This window comes from Rattus norvegicus, chromosome 1 (assembly GCF_036323735.1).
Source record: "Rattus norvegicus strain BN/NHsdMcwi chromosome 1, GRCr8, whole genome shotgun sequence".
Classification (NCBI taxonomy): domain Eukaryota; kingdom Metazoa; phylum Chordata; class Mammalia; order Rodentia; family Muridae; genus Rattus; species Rattus norvegicus.
In genome coordinates this window covers 17,912,101-17,934,568 of record NC_086019.1, presented here as the reverse complement: position 1 = coordinate 17,934,568, position 22,468 = coordinate 17,912,101, and the positions used below count along the sequence as shown (strand labels likewise).

Genomic DNA, 22,468 nt, shown 5'->3' with positions numbered 1-22,468 from the left:
TTTTTTTTTTTGAAACAAGGTCCCTGTATGTATAGCCCTGACTATCCTGGATGGAACTCACTATGTAGACCAGGCTGGCTTAGAATTCAGAGATCTGCCCGCCTCTGGCCTCCAGAGTGCTGTGATTGAAGGTGTGAGCCACCCCAGATGGGACAACTGTCAGAAAACTGACAGATTATCCTGACCGAAATCTTCTCTCATATGCTCTTTTAACAGCTCACTCCTACAAACTGGATGGATAACCCATTCTTAGGCTATGCATATTCTCTACCAGCATGTTTTAATACACATGTTAACAGCTCTCAAAATTAAAAAGATAACATTTAATATACTATTTTAGAAATTACACAAATTACTATTAAAGGTAAGGGGTTTATGCTACGTCTCCAAGGAAGAAAATGAAATATTTATAACACCGTGCTGAACATGAACCCAGAGTAGAATATAGCAAGGTCAAGAATACAAGATGGTCTGAGTTCAGCCCTGCACTCCGACACTCTTCAATGGTGCTGCGGAAAGTGAGCTTCCAGCAGCTGCAGAGAGGCTCAGCAGTAAGAGTGCCCTGCCCTTGTATGGACGCAAGCTCTGTTGTGAGCACACACACTGCAGAAACCACTTTAGCTCCAGGGGATTTTGATGCCATCTTCTGGCCCCTGTGGGCAGCTGTATTCATGTATACATACAACCCCACACACATATGGAATTTAAAATATGAAATATATTTTTTAAGCTAAATAGATTTCCCTCTTCCTCAAATAAAAAGTATTCAAATGGGCCAAAACAGAGGTTACAGGGAGATCCTCTGAGAAAAAATATAGAAAACTTAACAGCAGATGAAGAATACAGAATATAAATAAGAAAAGAAAATACTTAAGTCTAATTTATTTTCATTTTATGTACATTGGTGACTTGATTATAATCACTGAGCCATCTCTCCAACCCCCAAGAACTACTTGTATATTTAGCACGTGGACAGCAGTAAAGAACGACAGTGAGAAGAGCTTAAAGGACAGAGAGGGGGGCTGGAGAAATGTCTCCGCAGTGAATGAACACGTTTGCTCTTCTGGAGGACCTAGGTCTGAGCCCCAGCACCCACATGGTGGCTTGTTCCAGATCTTCCCCTGACCTCAGCAAGGGACCAGGCAGCCCACACACAGAGCAAACATACTCAAACGTGAAAAGGAAGACAAAGTCAACAGGACAGAGAAAAAGATCAGGAGGAAAGCTCCTAGGCAAAGAGGAGACTCAGACTACCCAGCTGTGTAGACTTGAGATAACCCCAGACTCCTCTGTGTAAACAGACGGTCCCCAGCTGGTGATGGGGCTCCTTTCACAAGGTGCAGCCTCAATGAAAGAGTGGCCCGCAGAGACAGGAGCAGGCTTTTATAACTTGACCCTGTGCTCCTGGCCTCATGGGCTTTACCCCCAAACAATGAGCCCAAATGCTCCCCAAGGTGCTAAGCAGGCTCATCACAGCAGCAAAGTCAGTAAGGACTAGACTAGTAACACACAAGAGCAGAAGACACGGAAGGCACTCCAGCAAACAAGGGGGGGGGGATCCAACCTGCTATCAGCCATGACAGTACACGGTACAAAAGTCACAATCGTACTAATAACTCAAACACTAGTCTGTGATGTTCTGAAAAAAGAGAAGATGAAGTACTCAGTAAAAAGAACACAACAAGGGGTCTAATCACAAACCGACAATGCGTATAAAATAGCTGAGACCTGGAAATAGTGGCACAGACCTGTAAGTCCAGCACTGAGAAGGCTCAGGCAGGAGGATCCTAAGTTTGAACCAGTCCTGGATTCAGAGCAAGTTCTAAACCAACAATATAAACTAATGTTATGTGTGGATAGCATCTTACAACGATGGCAAACAGAATCCAGCATGGCAGACAGGATTCAAGGGGCTGCACATCACACTAAACTACTACTAAAAACCTATGAGAACACTAATACACTATCAAAGCCTTCTGTATCCATGGAAACTGTTTTCTTGACTCCAAAGATACTTTATAATCACGAAACATCCATTCTCTAAACTTAAAGAGGGGAAGAAAGCTACTTGAAAATAATTCAGAAAAACAAAGTCTGCAAAAATATTAAAACCTAAAAGAAATTCAAAAGTATTAGTAGAGCCCCAAGATAAAGAACAATTTAGTTTATGTCCTAACAGGGCTAATAATAAACCTACCTTTCTATAAAAGGTAAAGATGTTGGTGGGGAGACCAAATTTATTATGTTAGCACTTAGTGTCACTCATCAAAGACATAAAGCTAAAAATCTGGCTGAATTAGAATAAATTACTTCATATTAATTAATATAATGAATCAGAACTTTCGAACAAAGTATCTTGAAAAGACTTACAAACTTGATTTAAAAACTGAAAATTCTAAAATATAACCCAAGAGCTGAGAGCAGTGGTGCGCACCTTGTCAACCCAGCAACTGGGCCAGCGAGGAGGACGGTACAAGCCACAGTCAGCACGGGCTACACAGTGAATGGTGGGCCAACGAGGGTGACAGAAGAAAGACTCTCCAAACTAAGCCAAAATTTAAGAAACGGCAAAATAGGAATCAGGAACAACAATTACTATAAGGACTAATTTCTATAGCCTATAAATGCACATATAATTCTGCTGATAGATAAATACACACACACATATTGCTAAAACTTGCTGAACTTAAAACAGAAAAAAAAAGTAGACAAAAGGAAAGAATTAAAACTTCTAAGAACAGGGATAATTTTAAATATGAAAAGGCAAGGGAAAAAGTCTGCAGGAGTAGTAAGAGTTCCTCCTGTGAGGTGGAAATAAAAACTATTTGTGTCTGCAGATGTACTAACAACTCTTATGCGGTGGGACTAGGAAAACAGCCAGCCTCGGACACGGGAAAACACAATGGCTCCAATCTGAAGAGAGTGGAACCAGGTACAAGAGGAGAAGGGAAGGGAGAAGAGGAAGCTCAAGGACATGTGGCCATGAAACTGCACAATGGATGAAGTAAACACATAGCTACAGAGACTTAGAAAATAAAGGCTGAACAATTAGGCCAAAAAGAAGAAATTCTATGACCATCTCAGAAGAATTACACTGGGTCTGCTATATGGAATATTTTAAGAGGAAATGCACTCAATCGAGAAACTCCTTAATGTTTCTACAGTTCTTGCTAAAGCTAACAGCTTTAAAGAGAACAGTAAAGATGGGAACTAGTGGGCCACACGATGTGTGTCAAATCACCTTGATTCATGGACCAAAACCTGGGTATACCAATGTTCATTAACATGCATTTGTAACTCCCACATCACATTTCTCAGGGCACTGTGGCCATCACTTAGAGACCTACACAGAACATTGGACAATTTGAGTAATCAACAAATAAACTCCCAGGCAAGGCCATACACAGCAACAGTATTTTTTTGTGTCAGCTCTCATAATGTAAACACGTGCTTCTGATGGCTGATCTGGTGTCATGGTTTTCTGTTTGACTTCTTAGAAGCAGAATGCTGACATGCCTACAGTCCCGAGCACCAGACAACCATGAGGAGCGCTGTGGATACGGTGCACAGCAGAAGAGGTGTTATGCTAAACTACCACCTGTGGGCTCAATGCCAAGGCCGTACATAATGAGACACAATGACACATAGTAAGCAGTCACTCTGCAACAGATGCATGTGTAAAACCAAGCTACACCTGAGTGGCTGGCATGCACGCAACCAGTAGCTCATCGGTTACAGTAATCATGCACAATGATCATGTATGTCCCATACAAAGAGTGTCTCAGTACATCCTGGTTCAGTATTTCAGTCACTTTATGCAATGTAATTAACCCAAAGAATAAGAACTAGTTACCTGCACACATGCACTTATAAACAAATGCTCACTCCTACGTTAGACATAAGAGTGGCAATCTATTATTAAGTAGCAGGTGAGGAAGAGAGGCGTCAAAGGTGATGCTGGGTTTCTGACCTAAGCAAGAGGTTAATACTAAAGATAGGAAAAAAGCAAGAAGTAGCAGTTCAGATGAGGAACAGAAAGAGATCAACTTTTGAGTTACAAGTGTTGCAACTTGTAAGGAGATGCCTATATCCACCTTCCTCTTTGAAGAATCCTCAGGCTGTTCACTTCGGTGTAGCCTGCATCTGAAACATTCTGCTTAAACAGCAAAATACAAGTCATGCACAGCAAGATAGGAAGTGTGTACTCAAGTCTTTCTCCGCCCACCACTGCCTCAGAAACCAACATTCAGTAACCTGTATGAATGCTTATGTTTCTATATGAGGCATAAATTATTAAATCACACACACACACACACACACACACACACACACACACACACACACACACACAATCCCATGGTGGAGAAAACTATAAATGATGAATACATTGGAAGAAATTCTTCAACACCCAAGTGGATTGTATCTAATTTGTCTATAGAAAGATAAAAGAGTAGAACTTTCTGGATAAATTATCAAAATACCATTCTGAAGTACCAAATTTCTCTAGAAACTTCTAATGAGTAAACAAAGTTTTCATATTTAAGAAAACCTCAGAATTGTAATTTCTTTCAATGTAGCTTTTATAAAAATGTATATATACACACTCAAAATGTGACAAGTTTCCAGTCTGAAAATTAGTTATACAATTACAGTCTTATATAATTACAAGTATAAATATTTAAGAAACAATCATAGAAATTCCTATTGACTCTTCCCATTCTATCCACAATTATCTTTGCTTATACACATTCCATTATTAAAATACAGAAAACAATTTCTAAGCTACTATAGAACTCATTTTATAAACAAATATATGTATACATATATATATATACATTTGTGTACATAAAAAGTTGACAATACATAATTCGTATTCACTATGTAACGATCCAAATACATGTTGTTCCAGGCCAACCTAGAAGACAGCAGCCATTTTACAAATGTGTTCTTTTTCTCTGCACTGTACTATCTGAAGTGCTTCCTTTTATAGTCAAAGCCCTTCCGTGGTGTCATCACGATAGCCCCTACCAATATCAACTACAATAGCTATTCCTATTTCTTTGAGAAAGAGTAAAAGAAAGGACGGTTCAAAGCAGAGGGCACACAGGTGAAAATGCAGGTGGGAAAGCAGGACACAACATCAGTGCTCTGTACTGACAGGGTTGGGGATTCTAGACAATTCTGAGAAGCATGTCCTTTACAAGGAGAATGACAAAATGCCCATAGGCACAACAGATCCTGTAAAGCTCGAAGAGAACAAAGAACCAAAGGGATCATTCTGAACACCTTTTACATCACTACGAACTAATTTTATTGTATTCCTATGTAAATGGAGGCATTTGATCATAGCACAAAGATGGCTTTGTGTGTCAACATGGATGTTTGAAATCGGAAATAAAGTAAACCTAACACAGTCAGCATCCCTGAGCTACTCAGACAGCAGCAGCTGGTACACAGCACACTTACTGTACACATACAACGGCCTGTTACCCATGAACACACCCTGTTCTTCACCAAGGACCTCAGTAAGGGTGACAGCAGACTCTCAGCCTCACTCTGAGACTCAAAAACTGTGACATTCCCAGTCAGAGGGACAAGACCTTGGTAAGCCAGACAGACAGACCAGGAGCAAGTCAAGAGAAACAGGAAGGAAGGCTAGGAAGTTAATTTTTAAAAGAAATGTTATATATGTACATATAAATACATGTATCCTATATATCATGTAAATGTAATTACACACACACACACACACACACACACACACAAGAACCTTTTCTGCACAAGAAAAAAAAAAAATCTAAGTGGTAGTTTCGATGTTCCTCAGCCAACAAGGGCACACAGCCCACCTAACTAAGTGTAGCTCACAAAGCACTGTTTCTCTTCTCCGTGACAAAGGGTGAATAATACTTTCATGCTCTTCAGTATGGATCAAGTATGAATACCTGGCTTTCTGTGGAAAGAGAATCACATAGAGCTTAAGCTATGAGGAGGAATTCCACATTACAAACTCTCACATAAATCTGCACATAAATCTAGTTGGTAAATCGTCTAAACCATTGGGCTACTAAACTGCAAGAGGTAAAGACTAGAAAATCAAAGACAGTAGCTAAGGATAACCCAAACTTTAATGCTAGTCCTAAAATGCATGTTGTGGTTTTTATAATCTCCTAAACATTTATGAAATATTCACTTACAAACATATTATGGGACTTGTATTGTGGCTCAGTAAAATACTGAATATGGCAGTATCACGTACAGCTGAAACTATTAAAAAAATCAATCTGAATACACACACACACACACACACACACATCAAAGAATAGTGAAGCAGCTGACAGGGAAAAAAAACACTTAGTGGGCAGCTAGTCAATACTTAAAAAGAAATAACTTGTCCTTGATATCACTGATTATTAGAAATTAACTTGGTCTAATATATTTGGCATTAAAATTTTTATGCCACAATCCTCCAGGAAAAGCAGACATATGTATCACGTAAGTATCATCTAGAAAATACATTCCCAAGGGCCTTCCACAGAAACCTCCTCAGCCAGTCTTGAAAAGCAGTACCAGTGACTATGTTTAGAAAACATTCTCTGGTGACTCCCAATTCTAGCTACCCATGTTGTGGAAGTGCCTTTACTCCGCTGACCATAAGCACACTCAGGGCGTGGCCACTGTGGAACTCTGGGACTGCTGGGCACACAGCCATCAGGAACAAAATGGAAAGGATCCACATCTCATTACTCACTCTACAGCAACTGTCAGAGAGCTGGTAAAACTATTTAAATAACATGCAAACATACTTCCAAATACGTTCTATATGTTTATTTTTAAAGAGGATGCCTTAAAACCTATAAAATATATAATGTATAAAAATAATTATATGTTAATCCAATTCCAGTATATACATGGTCCCTTCAAAGATTTTCATTACATCATCAAAAATTCACCTAACCAGATTTCATAGTACTTGCAAAAATCAAGAACTTTACGTTTGTCTAGTAGGAAAGTTTTAGTGGTCACCTAAATAAAATAATAAACAAGGAATGATTCAATACTAGCTGAAAATATAAGCTTGCCTCAGCTATGCCACATGTCCTCAGGACAGTCTTCAAACTGTGACAATCCAAGGAGATGACTTTCATTTAAGAAAAAAAGACAAAAATATTTCATAGAGAAAACTTAAGAAAGTTGGATATCAAATGAAATATCTGAGGTCCAAGTCACAATATCGTGTTTTCCATATGCATTGTAAACATACACTCTTATGAGCTAGCAACTTAAATGAAGTCACTACTCCAAGACATCGTTAAAAAAAATTCTCAGTGCAAAAATCCTTAAGTTGTTATAATGAACTTAAGACAATTTTAATAAAAATCACAATTTGAATCCCATAATATAAAATGATCCTACAAAAACTTTACATTGAGATAAAAAGCTTACAACAGTAGCCAAGTTTTCCTTCTGTTCCTATTCTCTAGTAAATGCTCTCTTTTGATTAGCTTTGACAATGTCATCGGGAGACGCCGATTTGAAGTCAAACGGCGTTATTGCCACAAGAGGACTTATTTCCTTGTCCGATACATCTTGAACTTGTCTGCTATAAAGGAACGTCTTGTAGAGCTCAAGAGTGCGCCTCTTGCAGCTTCTCAGTGGGTAACGAAGACACAGCGTTGAGGCGAAGGCTGAAGGCCTAGCAGCAAGGGCCTTGGTCCACGGCAGAGAGAGAGGAGCTTCCCTGGCAAGGCAGGCTCTTTTGGCTTTCTTACTACCCTGAGTAGGATTGCAAGGTTTCCCTAACTTAGAACTCAGAACTTTAGTGTCTGGTGTTAAAGCAACTGATGGGTCAACTACAGGCTTTGGGACAAACTCTGGAGTTTTTATCAAGACACTAAGATCAATATTTGAATCAACTTCAGGACTCCTCATTTCAGATAAACTAAGCTCAAAGGAATCTTTCTTAATCTGAGAATTGTCTAGTTCAATCGTTTTTGCAATCAAATCAGAAAGGGATAAATTCTCCAGGTCTCTCGTGGGAGCAGTTTTACAAAATGCCAAAGATGACAGAGACCCTGTTAATTCTGACACTCCGTTAGCAGACTGAGAGCGGCTGGCCAGTTGTGACAGGGAAAGGGAGCCCAAGCTGGCAGATGACTGGTTACACAGGTCAGACAAAGTAAAGCACTGGCCAGGGCTGTTTTCTCTGTGTTGCTCAAACAGTTCAGCTAGGGATGGACTTTGATGCTGGGAAAATGGTAAACTGTTATTCTTTACGATGTTATTCGTGGCACTTTGCTCAACTTCAGTGTTTATCCTGGGATTCTTTTCCACTGGGCTACACATGTGCAATGGATTATTTAAGCTTCCCAAGCCGAGCTGCACTGGAATGCTTTGCAAATCAGGTAGCGAGCTGCTCTGAACACCCACAGGACCACTAGCTGCGGTGTCCCCCCTCATTAGGGACTCTAAGTCTGGTATTCCTTTGAGGGTAAAGTCCTCTCCAGGCGCACACACAGATGCAGCAGCTCCCATCACAGCAGCATCCAGACTCCTAAGGAGCCCACTGTGCCCACTGTGTGAGGGCGGCAGCCTGGCCGACGACTGGCCTGCACAGGAATCCCGTGGCGCGTCACGGATCAGGTGAGCTAGAGCCAGTTCTTTCGTTAACTTACATGATCCTAGTTCCTTTTCCCTTTGGGGTCTGACAGGTTTCTCTCTGCTGTGAAGTAAATAGTGACGTGGCTCAAGGGAAGAGCTATGGGATCCATACCCTGCCACTGAGCTACAACAGTCACAAGTTGTGCTACTGCTACCCAAGCGACTGTCTGACTGAGCATAAGAAGGCTGCACAGTTTTGGGTGAAACTTCAAAGGAAGAAAATAAGACTCCTTACCTTACAGGAGCCATTAATATTCAGATGCATGAGTTGACATTTGCAGGAGACAGTCACAGCAACCAAAAGGAAACATGAAATGAGGCATTTAATTACTAAGTGCTTCTATTGATCATGATCTAAATAAAATGATACTTGTTCCTTATTTAGTAATAGGGACCATGAGGAAAACAAAACAAAATTACTACCCCTAACAACCTGGCGTGGCCTTCTTACTCTGTTCACTGTGTATGTAACGGTAAGTACCAAGGTTCTAATTGTCATGAATTTACTGAATCAAAGTTCATGAATGTGAAGGTCTATCACAGTAAAATTATCAGGATTACCTTTTTGTGTTCTAAGGGCACATTATTAATACGGAAGGCATTATCATCATGGTCAATTCAAAGTACATGTTTCAGCCCCCTCCCCCCACCAGAAAAATACTGATTTCAAAGAAGTAGGCTAGGCAATTTTGCAGACGTCTAATCCAAAGATTAAAGGACATCAATACCGTTAACAAACGATCACGCTCCCACTAACAGGAATCATAACAATTAATACATGTGCACCACAATTCTCCAAGTCCACAAAACTCTATACCCCAAACCCTGTAATTTTAGCATTAAAGATCTACCATTTTCTTACGTTAGCTAAAAATGAAAGCTAAAAATGAAAATGTGACAAGTACAATTCCAGTATTTAATATTAGCTAATGATACTTAAATAACATGAAATTACAATCATCCACGAACGCTATAAACAGAGGAATATTTTAACATTAATAGCTAGGTTCTCATTTGTATCTCGTCTCACTAGGATTTTTAAATGCAATAGTTCAGTAAGAAACTAACAAGAAGGAAAAGGATTTCTTTTATCTGACTTTATTGTCTTTGTGCTAGTGTTATGCATACACTTTAACAGGAAGGGAACATAGTGCTCAAGTTGAAGAGGCGGCTCAGTGGTTAAGAGCATTAATCCCTCTACTCTGGCAGACAGTCAGGGTCTGGTTCCCAGCAGCACGCTCACAACCGTCCTTCCCTCCAGTCCCAGGGCCTGCACAGCCTCTTCTGACCTCCTGCAGCATTACACACGGGTGCAGGCAAACACTCGTGCACATAAAATCATAAGGCTGCAAGCTAGCAGCTGACCAACGTGAGCCAAGCCCAGCGTCTGGGCACCCCAGGAGGCAGACAGAGCAGGTGAAGGCATACCTTTTGAAGGCTGTCCTGCACACACTGCTCGCTCACTCTTCTCCTTCAAAGTCTGCACACCATCTTGTTCCAGAACCACCGACAACGCCTTCTGCACATCAAACTTATGTTTCAGAATTGCCTCAGTCAGTATGTCATCAGGCACGGCGTCCCCCAGTACCTCTCTCATGTGATCAAGGCATGAATAAAGGCGAGCTAGAACACACAACAGAGCAGAAAGCTGAACTATGCAGTGTCTTGAAAGAGCTCTACATCGTCACATTTGAGAATCTGAAACACTAGAATACTCAAACCTTCCTTCTCTTTGGTAGAAGTTATAACAGTTACATTTTTCTACTATGCACCTGTCTCCATAAGTCTCCTTAGTGAAGAAATCAATGTTTCTGAATAACACCTGGAAAATACAGACAACATGTACATAACAATGCCCGTTCTCAATACAAGACGATGTTCTATGTCTCCAGAGCAATACTGCCTTTTGCTTTAAAAATACCAGTGGACGGAGCTGGAGAGACGGTTCAGAGGGTAAGAGCAGCACTGTTCCTACAGAACAGTTTACTCCCAAGCACAATACTTTTAGTATGCCTCAAAAGGGAAAGGGACTGTGAACTACTCTGAACTTGGTGAACCCAGTTAATCACTAACTATATCTCTTACGTATTATAAATTACTACTTTTAAGGGTTTTTTTCAAACTAATGAGCTCTCCACAGCCAACATAAAGTTATCAAAACAATTTAGCATAAAATAATGAAGTCCATAAAACTAAGACAGAAGGGAACACTCATTTTTAAAACTATATTTAATCCTGAGATTGCAATGTTTAAAGATTTTCAGTATTCTTATAATATAAAGTCAGTATTACACTCATCTGAGTTTTCATAACCTTAAGAGCTAAGAACCTAGGGCTTACGAATAGAACGAACACACATTTGCACACTGCAGCATGTGGCTGTTCCACACTGATCATACCCATCCTCACAGGAACTCTGTATGCCAGACACCTTGGAACGCAGTCTTCATGCACCCCAGAGGCTGCTGTGCCCAACATCTACTAGGAGGCGTCTCCTGTCCAGACTCCCTGTGTAAATGCTGCATTACACGCCTAACTGCAGTTTTGATTGTTACAAGAATCTCCTTAAACACCAGCACAAGTCTGCTTTCTATCTGTGTAAGGTTTGCTTTAAAAGGTGTGCGGCTTCCCCGTGACTAGGGAAGCAATGTGGTGGATTAATACATGAACCACTGAAACTGGAAGTCAGCAGTCAGCAGAGAGAGCATGAAAGTCTCTAAGATCCTACAGGATCTACATCCCTAACCACTCATAAAGAGCAACTGTGGTAATGGGTAAAAAGTGGAGACCATCTGGGTAGACTGGTCTAACTGATCCATATCCTACTTGTGTCCCTATGCAATAAGACTGACGGGTAAGCCAATCATGTTCAGGGTGTTGGTACAGTGCCAGCAAAGCACCTGGTAAATACATGACTGTATACAGACAGCCGCATGCCCGGCCGGAGAACCAGCCTTCCTTCTCAGACATGACTGGACTTTTGTAAGTCCCTAACTACCAACCAGGAAGCAGGCGTAGCAGACTTGTAGCAGACTTCTACCGTCTTAGCCCTCAAGACTCTGCTGAGAGTACAAAGAGGGGGTTGGGGATTTAGCTCAGTGGTAGAGCGCTTGCCTAGCAATCGCAAAGCCCTGGGTTCGGTCCCCAGCTCCGGGAAAAAAAAAAAAAAAAAGAAAAGAAAAAAAAAAAAAAAAAAAAAAAAACGAAGAGAGTACAAAGAGAACTGCAGAGCGCACAGACCAGCTCGGCATTCCACCAGATGGTCAAGTGAGTCTACCAAAAAAAATTTAATTTCTTATGTCTTTATTGTTCCTAATCTCTAATTTTATATACTTTTGTCTTCTTTCCATTTATCCTGATTTTGTTAGCACCTGGCATTAAAAGTATATTAATTTATTTATAAACTTTGTATGTGATGAGTGTTTTGCCTGTAATGTATGTATGTATGTATGTATGTATGTATGTACGTACGTACGTACGTACATGCGTGCCTGCGTGCACCAAGTCCAGGCCTGGTGGCACAGAGGCAGAAGAGAGAACTGGGTTGATGGGTGCATGTGAGGCACCATGTGGGTACTGAGAGCAGGCCCCAGGTCTCCTAGAAGAGCAGCAAGTGCTCTTAAGCACTGAGCCGTCTCCCAGCCCAGCAGTTGCTGTTTTATTCAAAGATCAGCTTACAGACTCACCCTCGCTCCCTACTTCCAGATGGATCATGAACTCACAAGTTAGAAACATGAACAGAGAGGAATCCACCCCAAGGGAAGAGTGAGCATCTCAGCCCCCCCCCTCCTTCCCACAGACAGCACCACGCATGCCCCTGGCCAGCTCAGTGCTCCTTCAGTCTGTGGCTTGGGTGACACTGAAGCAGTGGCAATGAGAAATATACTTGTAAAAGGAAGCCAAAACACAGTCAGCCCTTTTCAAATGTTTAAGGGCTGAAACAAGCAGTCGGCCGCTGCTGCTGCTTCCTGGATCTCCGGGAAGTTCCTGTCAGGCAGGCAGCAGAGCAGCGGCAGCCTGCTACTCTGCTCTTCAGTGCTTTCTTCCGTAGACCTCCTGCAAGCCATGCTCTTGTCATTTCATCATCTGCCCCATGAAAGCTCACGAGCGCTAATTCTTTCCATGTTCTTCTAACCAATCATTGGACGCTCTCCTCCATAAAAAGGGTAAGAGGAAGAGAAACTCACAGTCCACAGCCCTGTGACTGAGTAGCTGCGGTGCTCGATGGAATCGATTTCTTGACACACAATTAAACAGACTCTCAAAAATACAGCAAATAAAATGGATGTGCTTTTATTATTAATGTCTATAAACATTACCATGAAGAACTTCCATAAAATTTACAAATTCTTACTCAGTGATTAATCACTTCAGCCAATGAAGACATGCTATTTTTTAAAAAGCCATACCTTGGTCGATTTCACTTAATTGGTGATTCAAAAGAGAATTAGAAGACTCTTTCAGATCTTCATAACCATATTCTTCTTCAGGGTTGTCACGTCGTGAGTAAATGAACTGAGCAGCTAGAATAGAAAATGAAAAATGCTGTAATATAGCCAATTCCCAATATTTTCTTAGTTTTTCCTAACACAAGCGAAGATAAAGGAGATGTGGTTATAGCTCACTGGTAAAGTGCTTCCCTAGTATATGCAAGGTCCTAGAGGTTTGCCTCTCAGTACTGAAAACAAAAAAGCTAAAAATTAAAAACCCTGTGGCTAAGAAGCTGCCTTGGGGCGTAGAGTGCTTGTTCTGCAACCACAGTAAATCAGCTGGGAATACCCAGGACCCACGGAGAAAAGCGACAGGCTACACATGCCTGTATCCCTATGCTACAGGGACAAAGTCCAGCAGCTAGCCGGCCAGTGGCCTAGCCTAAACAGCAAGTTTCCAGCCCAGTGAGAAATCCTGTCTAAAGGCTCTAAAGAGAGAAACAGGAAAATACCAGGATGTCCTGCTCTGGCCTGTTTATGCTCATACATAGGGTGCAAGTATCTGCATATTCACATGCGTGCACCTCACATACACACACAGGCAAACATGCACATGGACAGACATGCACAAACTCGCATGAATAAATACACACACACAGCCAGCTGTCCACGTCTGGCAAGAGTGATGAATTAGCCATGTCCCAGGATGGTATAAATCCACCCAAATTCTACCCAAATCCTCAGACTAAGGATCTACTAATCTCCTGCTGGTCTCCTCCTTTCCCCTAATCTCCAAGACCATTCCATTCATCTAGTTTCATCCTTGCCCACAATCATGCTCCTTTATTTTCTTGGTACTGAGATTTTAAAGCACACATCAAACTCATTTACTTAAGAAAGCACTCCAATTATTTCCACAGGGAAGCAAACATTTAACTTCTACTACCTAAGAAACACTAATTTTGACAGAATCCAAAAAGTTACTGAAAGCATTAAATTCAGTTCGTGTTTTTATTTACTATGAATGTATGAATATGCTGCTCCAGTATGCATCTGTGCAGCACAAGCATGCTACGTGCCCTCGCAGGTGCCCTTGCACATCAGCAGGGGCATTGGATCCTCTGGAACTGAGGTGATGGGTGGTGCCCCATAGTAGTGTGCTTAACCGCTGAGCCATCATCTCTCCACGCCTCAACAGGCCTCAGACTTTGAACAACTCATTTTTCAATCATACAAAGGCACAATAAACCAGTCAGTCACACAGACACATGCACACACACAAACTTGTTACTCTAATACATGGCTTAAGCCATTCATTAAAGACAGAAACACAAACGCAGCACCGCAGAACAGGGTCCTCACAGTATTTCACTTTCCTAAGAACATATTAAGCCCACTGAACAGAATTCCTACATTGGACTTGTGTGCAGCTCCCAGGGAGGTATTAACTGAAGGAGAAATTACCTCCAAAATGTACTAATAATGCAGAAAATATGAAGTTACAGCTCATATGTAATATCTATATCCAGAAATCAGAAGGCCATAAGTCAATGACCATATAGATTAGCAGGAAAGACGGAAGAAAATTGTACTGTTGTGTTTTAAAGTCCAAATGAGTAACATATGAGTACTGGAGAAACAAAGTACTCACTGGAGACTGAAGCAGTTCCAATAAAGGAGGTCAGAGCATAGAAAAATTGGAAGATTGAACAAGAAGTCAATACAAGCAAGGAAACTGAGAACTAAAAGCAAGTGTAGTAATTAGTAGAAAAGGGTGTGAAGAGGGTGTCACAGCAGAGATGCTTTAGTCTAGACAATGCCACCCAACACGTCAGTGTTCTTTGGAAGTCTGATTTCTACTGCACCTGTAGGTACACTGACCAACGCCTTCTTTCTCAGTTTAGCTACAGCCTTGTTCCAGGAATATTTAATATGCACATTAATATAATGCTGCCTTTGCAACATTACCCATTAGTCATCATCCTTACACCTCTTCCAATCAAGCATTTGCCCTTTAGAGGTAAAAAGTCCTGAACCCATATTCTTTATTAGAGACGAATATCCCTCTCCAAATGTGCAAGCATTTCCAGTAAGATGGTTACTGGTTCTGTGAGTGATCCACAGGTTGAAAGACATGTCCTAATCTTATTTTCCCTGTAATTATTCTTAATTTTATTTTTGAACACCACAAAGTATTTCAAGGATGCACATATTATTGACATATATGTGTATTCTTCCCCATCTTATGGCAAGGAAATAAAATTATTACAGAAGAAACATTCTGTTTCAGATTCTCCAAGAATAAATTTTCCACAGTTAAAATCACAGACCAGAGATGTCTTAGACCCATCAAGTAATACTTAGATTGACAGTCTATTTCTAGTGATCTGTAAATCTTTAAAATCCTGGCATTTTAGATTCACTCTGTCAGCCTAAAAATACAAATGGTGCTGTTTTCTACCTAGAGATTTCCAACAGTTTTCCAGGTTTTCGTGAACTGTATTTTGCTTAGCTCAACGTTAACTGTGTATATTCTCCAAGTGTCTACTAGTACTGCAACCCGAGAAACTGAAGACTGGTCAATGCTGACTGAGGTGAAAAATTAGACACTTCCCTCAACAAATTTCACTAGAGAGAGCAAAGCGGAAGTTAAAGCTTATAAGTGCCTGTACCATCTACTAGAAGCTTCTGTTTCTGGGGATAGTCCCTACTTCCCAAACCAAAAGAAAAGGAAAGAAAACAAAGTCCACTTGCAGACTTGTACTATGGTCGTAGTTACAGAAGTCCTTGCTAGTGGTTTGACCACGTAGGTCAATAGATTAAGGGACCATAGAGGCTGAGGTTAGGAAGGGGACAGAGGTGGCAGAAGACGAGGGGCAGTCCAAACCTCAAAGCTGAACTCAAAGTCCAAATTAAAAAAGAAACCTGCACTGAGCAGCCACTCTGCTGTTCCCTACTGCAGGAGAGCTGAAGACACTGTCCTGCTCGGAGTAGTAGTGCACATCGGTAATGCCAGCTTGGGGGGGGGGGGGGGGGGCAAGCTCAAGACCAGCCTGGTCTACAGAGTGAGTTCCAGGACAGCCAGTCTAGTTTGTACCTCATCAGTCACCTCCCCTCCCTGCTCAGATATCTCCAGTTAAACCTGACACAGACACAAATGACAAAGACTTTTCATAACTGGTTCCTGTGTCCCACCCATTATTTCATGCTGTGACGTGCATGAATTCCGTGAGTCTCCCAAAACCAACATCACTCAGTAGCCATTGCTCTACCTACATACGCCCCAGCGTACCAGCCCTACTCACCCTTCCTGGCAAGCATGCTCAGACCTAAGTCAGGATCATGCTCTACCCATCAGACTACAGCAGCAAACTCTGAGAACAGGACCTTACACAGCTACTGTATAGTGAAAGAAAAAAATAGGGCTTTTCTTACACATAAATTAATGATGAGTAAAGGTTCAGAACAAATATATCAAAAAGCTACGTCCACTCACTTTAATTGAACAAAATAGACTATTCAAGTTGCTTTTCCTGGTTCTTTTGCTGTTAGTGTCCTGACATTCACTCAATAATCAGTATGAAAAAAATCTTTGTAAAGAACATTTTTAAAGCGCTACATTTAAAGAAAAACAATTTTTAATCAATAAAAAAAAAAAAAAAGCATGCATCCATGGCTAAAGTTGAGAGGTCTCTATTGATTGGTAAAGCAGCTCAATTACAGGCTTCATTAGCCCATGAGTAGAGTATGTTCACCTCCTGAATGAATCAAAAGGGAGACTGTTATTCCCTGAGCTCCTCACGACATCATGTGTTCATTCATCCTCAAAGGAGAAGTATCTTCTGAAGGGTGTGCGGACAGTGTGGTGCCTGATCCTGCTGTGAAGACGGAACCCCAGCTGAGGAACTGTCACCAGCACAGTGACCCATGAGCATGTCTCTTGGGGCATTTCTGTTACACAAACCTGTCCTACCAAGTTGCTTTTGGTCATGATATTTGATTAATTTCAATGAAGGAAAAAAATAGGACAGATACCAACAATGACCCAGTAACAAGGATGAGTCTGCTTCACAAAGCAGCCAGAAAGGCCCAGCAGCTATTCTGCTGCCCTGCCACGGCAGGCTACTGCTCTAAGTAACAGAACTAGTCCAAAGCTCTCACTTCTCATTGCCAGTTTCCTGACAGTGCACACGAAGAAAATAACCTAGGCCAAGCACAGGGCACACGGGCCAGTGATCCCAACATCAGGGACACTGAAGCAGGGACTCCCAGACTGTAGGCTAGCCTGTGGTACAAGTGAAGTTCAAGCCAGGCTAGTTTCCACTCTGGTGCGACGGCTGGGCCACACACTTTCCTTCCCTAGATTGCTTTTGGTAGTGGTCTTTTTGTCACTGCTGTCAGGGTGACGATGGTGGTCACACCCTGGATCTCTCGCATGCCTACTAAGCACCCTGAAAACGTTCTAGAAAATAAACAATTCAAATTTACATGCTTTTGTTAAAAGTAAGTTTATCAAAAAGGGGAAAGCATTTAACTACCTCCTGGGTGGTGATGTCAACAGATTTTCAAAAAGTTCAACAGTAACTCATAGCTAGGATGTCAGGAACGTGAACAATACAAGATGGAAGTCAAGCCATGAGAGAGACACGGAAGTCTGTGACCAACCATCAAGTAAGTCAGGCCACACGTGTAACCCTCAGGAGAACAACTTCTGAAAGAATAACTTGTGCTGTTAGCACACCAGGTAAATGCTGCCTATCTAGAGAGAGACCTTGAATTTGTACTATTTGTGAGCAAACTCTGCTGTATGAACAATCCACTTCAAACTATATTCAGCAAACCCTGAAGATCTCAAAACACACACACACACACACACACACACACACACGGGGGGGGGGGGGGGGGGCACGTATACACAGACAGGGTCTCTGTGGCTGTGGCTGGCCTGATTTGTATATACATATACCAAAGTGGCCTTAAACTCACTGAGATCAGCCTGCTTCAGACTGATCCCCTGAGTCCTGGGAGGAAAGGCATATACCACCACACCTAGTAGACCTCAACTCTTGTGAGCCTCCCTAATCTGTCTAAATATTACTATTCTTTCCCTAAATAAATTGTTCCCAGATGCCAGTCTAATATTCAAAATATTCCTGATATAAAATTTATTACTACCTGCCTTCAGAGGTCTAAGAATTTCACTAATCATCAAGTATTTTAGTGAATTTATATAACTACATGTTACAGAGATTATTAGAAAAACAAAGGCACCAAGGCTTTTCTTAAACTGCTTCATTTTTCCTTAACACATCTCAGCTCTTACTGCACAAAGCATGAAGGCCTGAATTCAATCCCTAATACCCATCAAAATCAGGTGTAGTCATGTACATGTCTGTAACCACAGCACTTTGAATGGCAGAGACACAGGGTCTCTGAAGCTTGCTGGTCACCATCTTAGATCACAGTTCAGTGAGAAATCCTGGCATAAAGAACTAAGAGGGAGAATGGTACAAGATTCCCGAGGTCCCTGTGCACTCCCATGTATGTGCAGAAGAAGCATACACCTAAACAAAGGCAAACAAGACATATGCACACAGGTGTGAGCGCTCGCTCACGCTCGCGCTCTCTCTCTCTCTCTCTCTCTCTCTCTCCCTCCCTCCCTCCCTCACACACACGCACACACACGCACACGCACGCATACGCTCGCAGAAAACAAAAACTATTCATGAGTAAAGAAAGTCTTGCAGGTGAACTTGGTGGGGCATATTTACTTACAGTCCATCCAAGTATGACTAAAGCTGGAGGACCACCAGGAGTTCAAGGCCACCCTGGCCTATATAACATCTATTTTTTGTTTTCAAATAATCCATTATAAAAACTTTAAATATTAACATGTGCATATATAAAGACATACACACATATACATATCTTTTTCAACATTACATATTACAGTCTCATGAACATTCTGGTCCAGGATGACAATTATACTTTGTTGACATTGTAGACAGCGAAATCAAAGAAACCATTTTTTAACACTTACCTGTTGATGGTGAGATGCAATAGTCATCCTCCACAGACTGGCCGTACAAGTCATCATCTTCAAAATCTAAAAAGGAAAAACTCTGTTACAAGCCCAATCAGCCTTGTGTATTAGTGAAGAAACATCTGAATTACCTACAAAGTAAGTTAACATACCAACTTTGAAGGATGCTGAAATGTCCACCTTTCCATAAATTCTAAGAGCTCTTCCCACAGAGAAGGCATGCATTAACAGTCTACGTCACTGACAATTTATACTTAAAAGACATACCTATGTCTTATGCTTTTAAGTTAAGTGGGCTTTATTTAATTTTCTCACATTACCTCCCTCCTCCCCTCCAGCCACGCATCTTTATAGAACCAGTAAGCACAGGGTAAATACATCAACCATACGGACATTCTTTGTGGGGAACCAGGATGCCTAACTTTGGTGATCACTAACTGACCTCAATGAATATGTTCTTTGTTGAGATTTTTCCTAAGGTTGCTTCTTTTTCTAGGTAAGCTCCCTGAAGTCTTCCTGCCACCTTAACCTTCCAACAGCCACCTCTAATTTCTTGTCTTCCAAGTACAACAGGTTTCAATAAATGAGAAATAACAGTTCCTTTCTGGCATACATAGGCCACTAAATTAGTGTGTTTACAGGTTAACAAATCAAACTGCTTTAAAACTGCAAGGAACACATATAATTTTATACCAGGGCCTACTATGGAGACATTTTTTAGACATTGGAAGTGTGCATACATTCCCAGCTCTCTTAATGCCAGAGCTCTAACAAACCAGAATAGAGTGATGACAAATTCCATGACAATTAGGCAGCATGAGGAAATACTGAGCAAGCTGGGAACACATGTGAGCGAAACGTGAAATTCCCCAGGAAGAAAACATTCAAACCAATTCTAAAGGAGGGAGGAGGCCAGTTTTCTAGGGCAAGCAGGCATCAGGAAAACCATGCTTAAAGGCCAAGACCTAATGCTGTGGCAAAGGAAAGTTGTATGACTGCTTTAAAACTGGATTAAAAAAAAAAGTAAGATTAAGTGAAATCAGAATGTAACCTCAAATTTAAAATTTCACTCACAATCTTTAGACATTACAAATCACTTCTGCTAGTTTGGTTGGCTTCAAGCAAGACAAAATATAAATATGAAGAGAACTCTTCCTGATGTTTCCCTAAAAGTGCTTCACTTATTCAACAAAACATTGGAGGGATTTACTACACCTAAGGCTGAACTATTTACTGAACTACTGTGCACAGTCCTAGGTCCCAACGCCAGTACTGTATAAACCGGGCCTGCCAGTCCATGCCTGTCACCTGATCAGAGGCAGGAGGATCATTCATTCATCATCCTTGGCTACACCTTGAATACAAGTCCAACAGGGGCTACATGAAATTGTCTCAAAACAAAAACCTAGTGGTGGAAGCAGTCATGAAAAGTACAGTAACACAGGGTTACACAGAGGAACCAACAGGTGTTTGCCCATAGACCAACTATAATGATTAGAATACTTCGGTGAAGTTTTAATTATTGAAAGCCTAAGGGGAAGCCTAACTGGGAAGAAGAAAACTGAAAATAAATTGAACTTTTGTAAACAGGAAGGGAGGACCATCCCAGGACAGGCTAGGCTCCGTTATGATGTCACCGATTGTTACAAAGAAATAAAACCTGACCTCAGCTGGCCGAGGTAAGAAGGGCTCAGAGGACACAAGGAATCCCAAGCCCTTCTAATTTACACCCTCTCTTTCACACCCTTCCTATGTTACTGTCATGACACTGTGTGGAAGCTCTCAGGCTTTAACCAGCTGTTACTTTAAAACAGTCAATATGTTAAGGAGTACTCTTAATTTTTTTTTTTTTTCCTGGAGCTGGGGACCGAACCCAGGGCCTTGCGCTTGTTAGGCAAGTGCTCTACCACTGAGCTAAATCCCCAACCCCTTAAGTTGACAATCATCACTGGATAAGGAAAGAAATTAACAAACGTTCCTTAATTCACAGCTACAAAACGTCTTCCAGTCTAAAGTCATTTCTTTGTGGTAGTGGTCCACCGGGGCATTTTATACAGTCACTACATATTCTTACAATGAATGTCTGCCAAGGAAGATATTCCAGGCAGACTGGGTCCAAGTCTGCAAATGCAGCCCAGAGTGTTAGATGCCAAAACCTGTTGCAGATGTTGAAACTCACAACCCTACCCCACCACCCCACCCACCACCACCCGCACTCCTGCCAAAGGGGGTTAATAACAACCATCTTCTTAAAACATTACATATTCTCCGTTTTAAAAAGCAGCAGGTCTAGGATTTTTGCATTAGTTTACATTTGTGTTTATTTTTAGTTTCTATGATGCTTAATAATGCTTATTATTATCCACTCAGTGCATGATGTATTTTTCCTAAAACCACTTCAACTCGTAGAGTGCATTCATATACATTTTTCATTAAAAAAAAAAAAAGCAAATTGCGAGTCCCTTTCTCACGACCTCCCCGCTAGTGTTGTTTTCCATTTCCTTTTAAAAATAAATGTACATTAAGCATTATCAGCCAATAACTGAGTGTGTATACACCTGAAGACCAGCAAATCGACCTAATTTCTTGACCCTTTTAAACAAGACTCTTTTCTGTTTCTCACGTCGCCAGTTTTGAAATTCTTTGAAAAATTCGGAAGGGGTTAAGTTCTGCAGTCAAAACGCACGGACGCGGGGGGAAAAAAAAAACAAACCCTAAATGAATCTGACGTTTGTAGCAGGCCGGCTGCAGGTAAGCGCTAAGCCAGCCTGTTTTAATAACTAAGTAACGCCTTATGGTTACGTCTGAAGGAGGGCTTATGAAACAGAAGTCAGAAACAGAAGTGGGGGGTCCCTGAATGAAACAAGGAAAGAGGAGGTGATGCTCGGATGCGAACAACATCGGATCCCGACCTCGCCACACCAGTGGGCCCTGGAGATGCTACACTCTTGCCCCGTCCGTAAACCTGCTCAGTCAGAAGACAGACAACACGCCGGCTTCCTCCCCGGGGCTCGCAGGTCCTATCCTCCGCCTGGTCCCCCCAAACCGTAGACACCAATGCGAACGTGACTCCGGGATCCAAGCTCGAATCCAGGCGGACGTAAGAGCGGCCAGGGCGGCAGCTGGAAGATCTAAGATGACGGCCAGCGCGGCCCTGCCACCCACCTTCATCATAGTTATAGCCCCGGACGTTCCGATGCCGGGCCATCGCGCATTGAGGGCGTCTGCCGCCGTCCCTTCCAGAAGAACTCCGCTCAGACACCGACGAGACGCGGACCGCAGGAGGGAAACCTCTGCCGCGCCATCTTGCCTTCCGCCAGGCCTCTGCGCCGAGCGT

General features: G+C 41.7%; 1 protein-coding gene across 8 annotated transcripts in view; it reads right to left on the bottom strand.

Annotated features, from left to right (window-relative positions):
• Positions 1-22,430, bottom strand: part of Hbs1l (HBS1-like translational GTPase) — a 77,513-nt gene extending 55,083 nt beyond the window's left edge. For 2 of the 8 annotated variants that reach the window (XM_063285773.1, XM_039106903.2), the window contains exons 1-4: positions 22,297-22,430; positions 19,129-19,194; positions 13,068-13,181; positions 10,087-10,281 (exon numbers count right to left, since the gene is read on the bottom strand). In XM_063285773.1, the coding sequence (XP_063141843.1) occupies positions 10,087-10,281; positions 13,068-13,181; positions 19,129-19,194; positions 22,297-22,339 (418 nt within the window). In that variant the 5' untranslated portion in view covers positions 22,340-22,430. The other 6 variants (XM_063285777.1, XM_039106909.2, XM_039106912.2 and 3 more) reach the window with 5 other exon arrangements.
• Between the last annotated feature and the right edge of the window lie 38 nt (positions 22,431-22,468).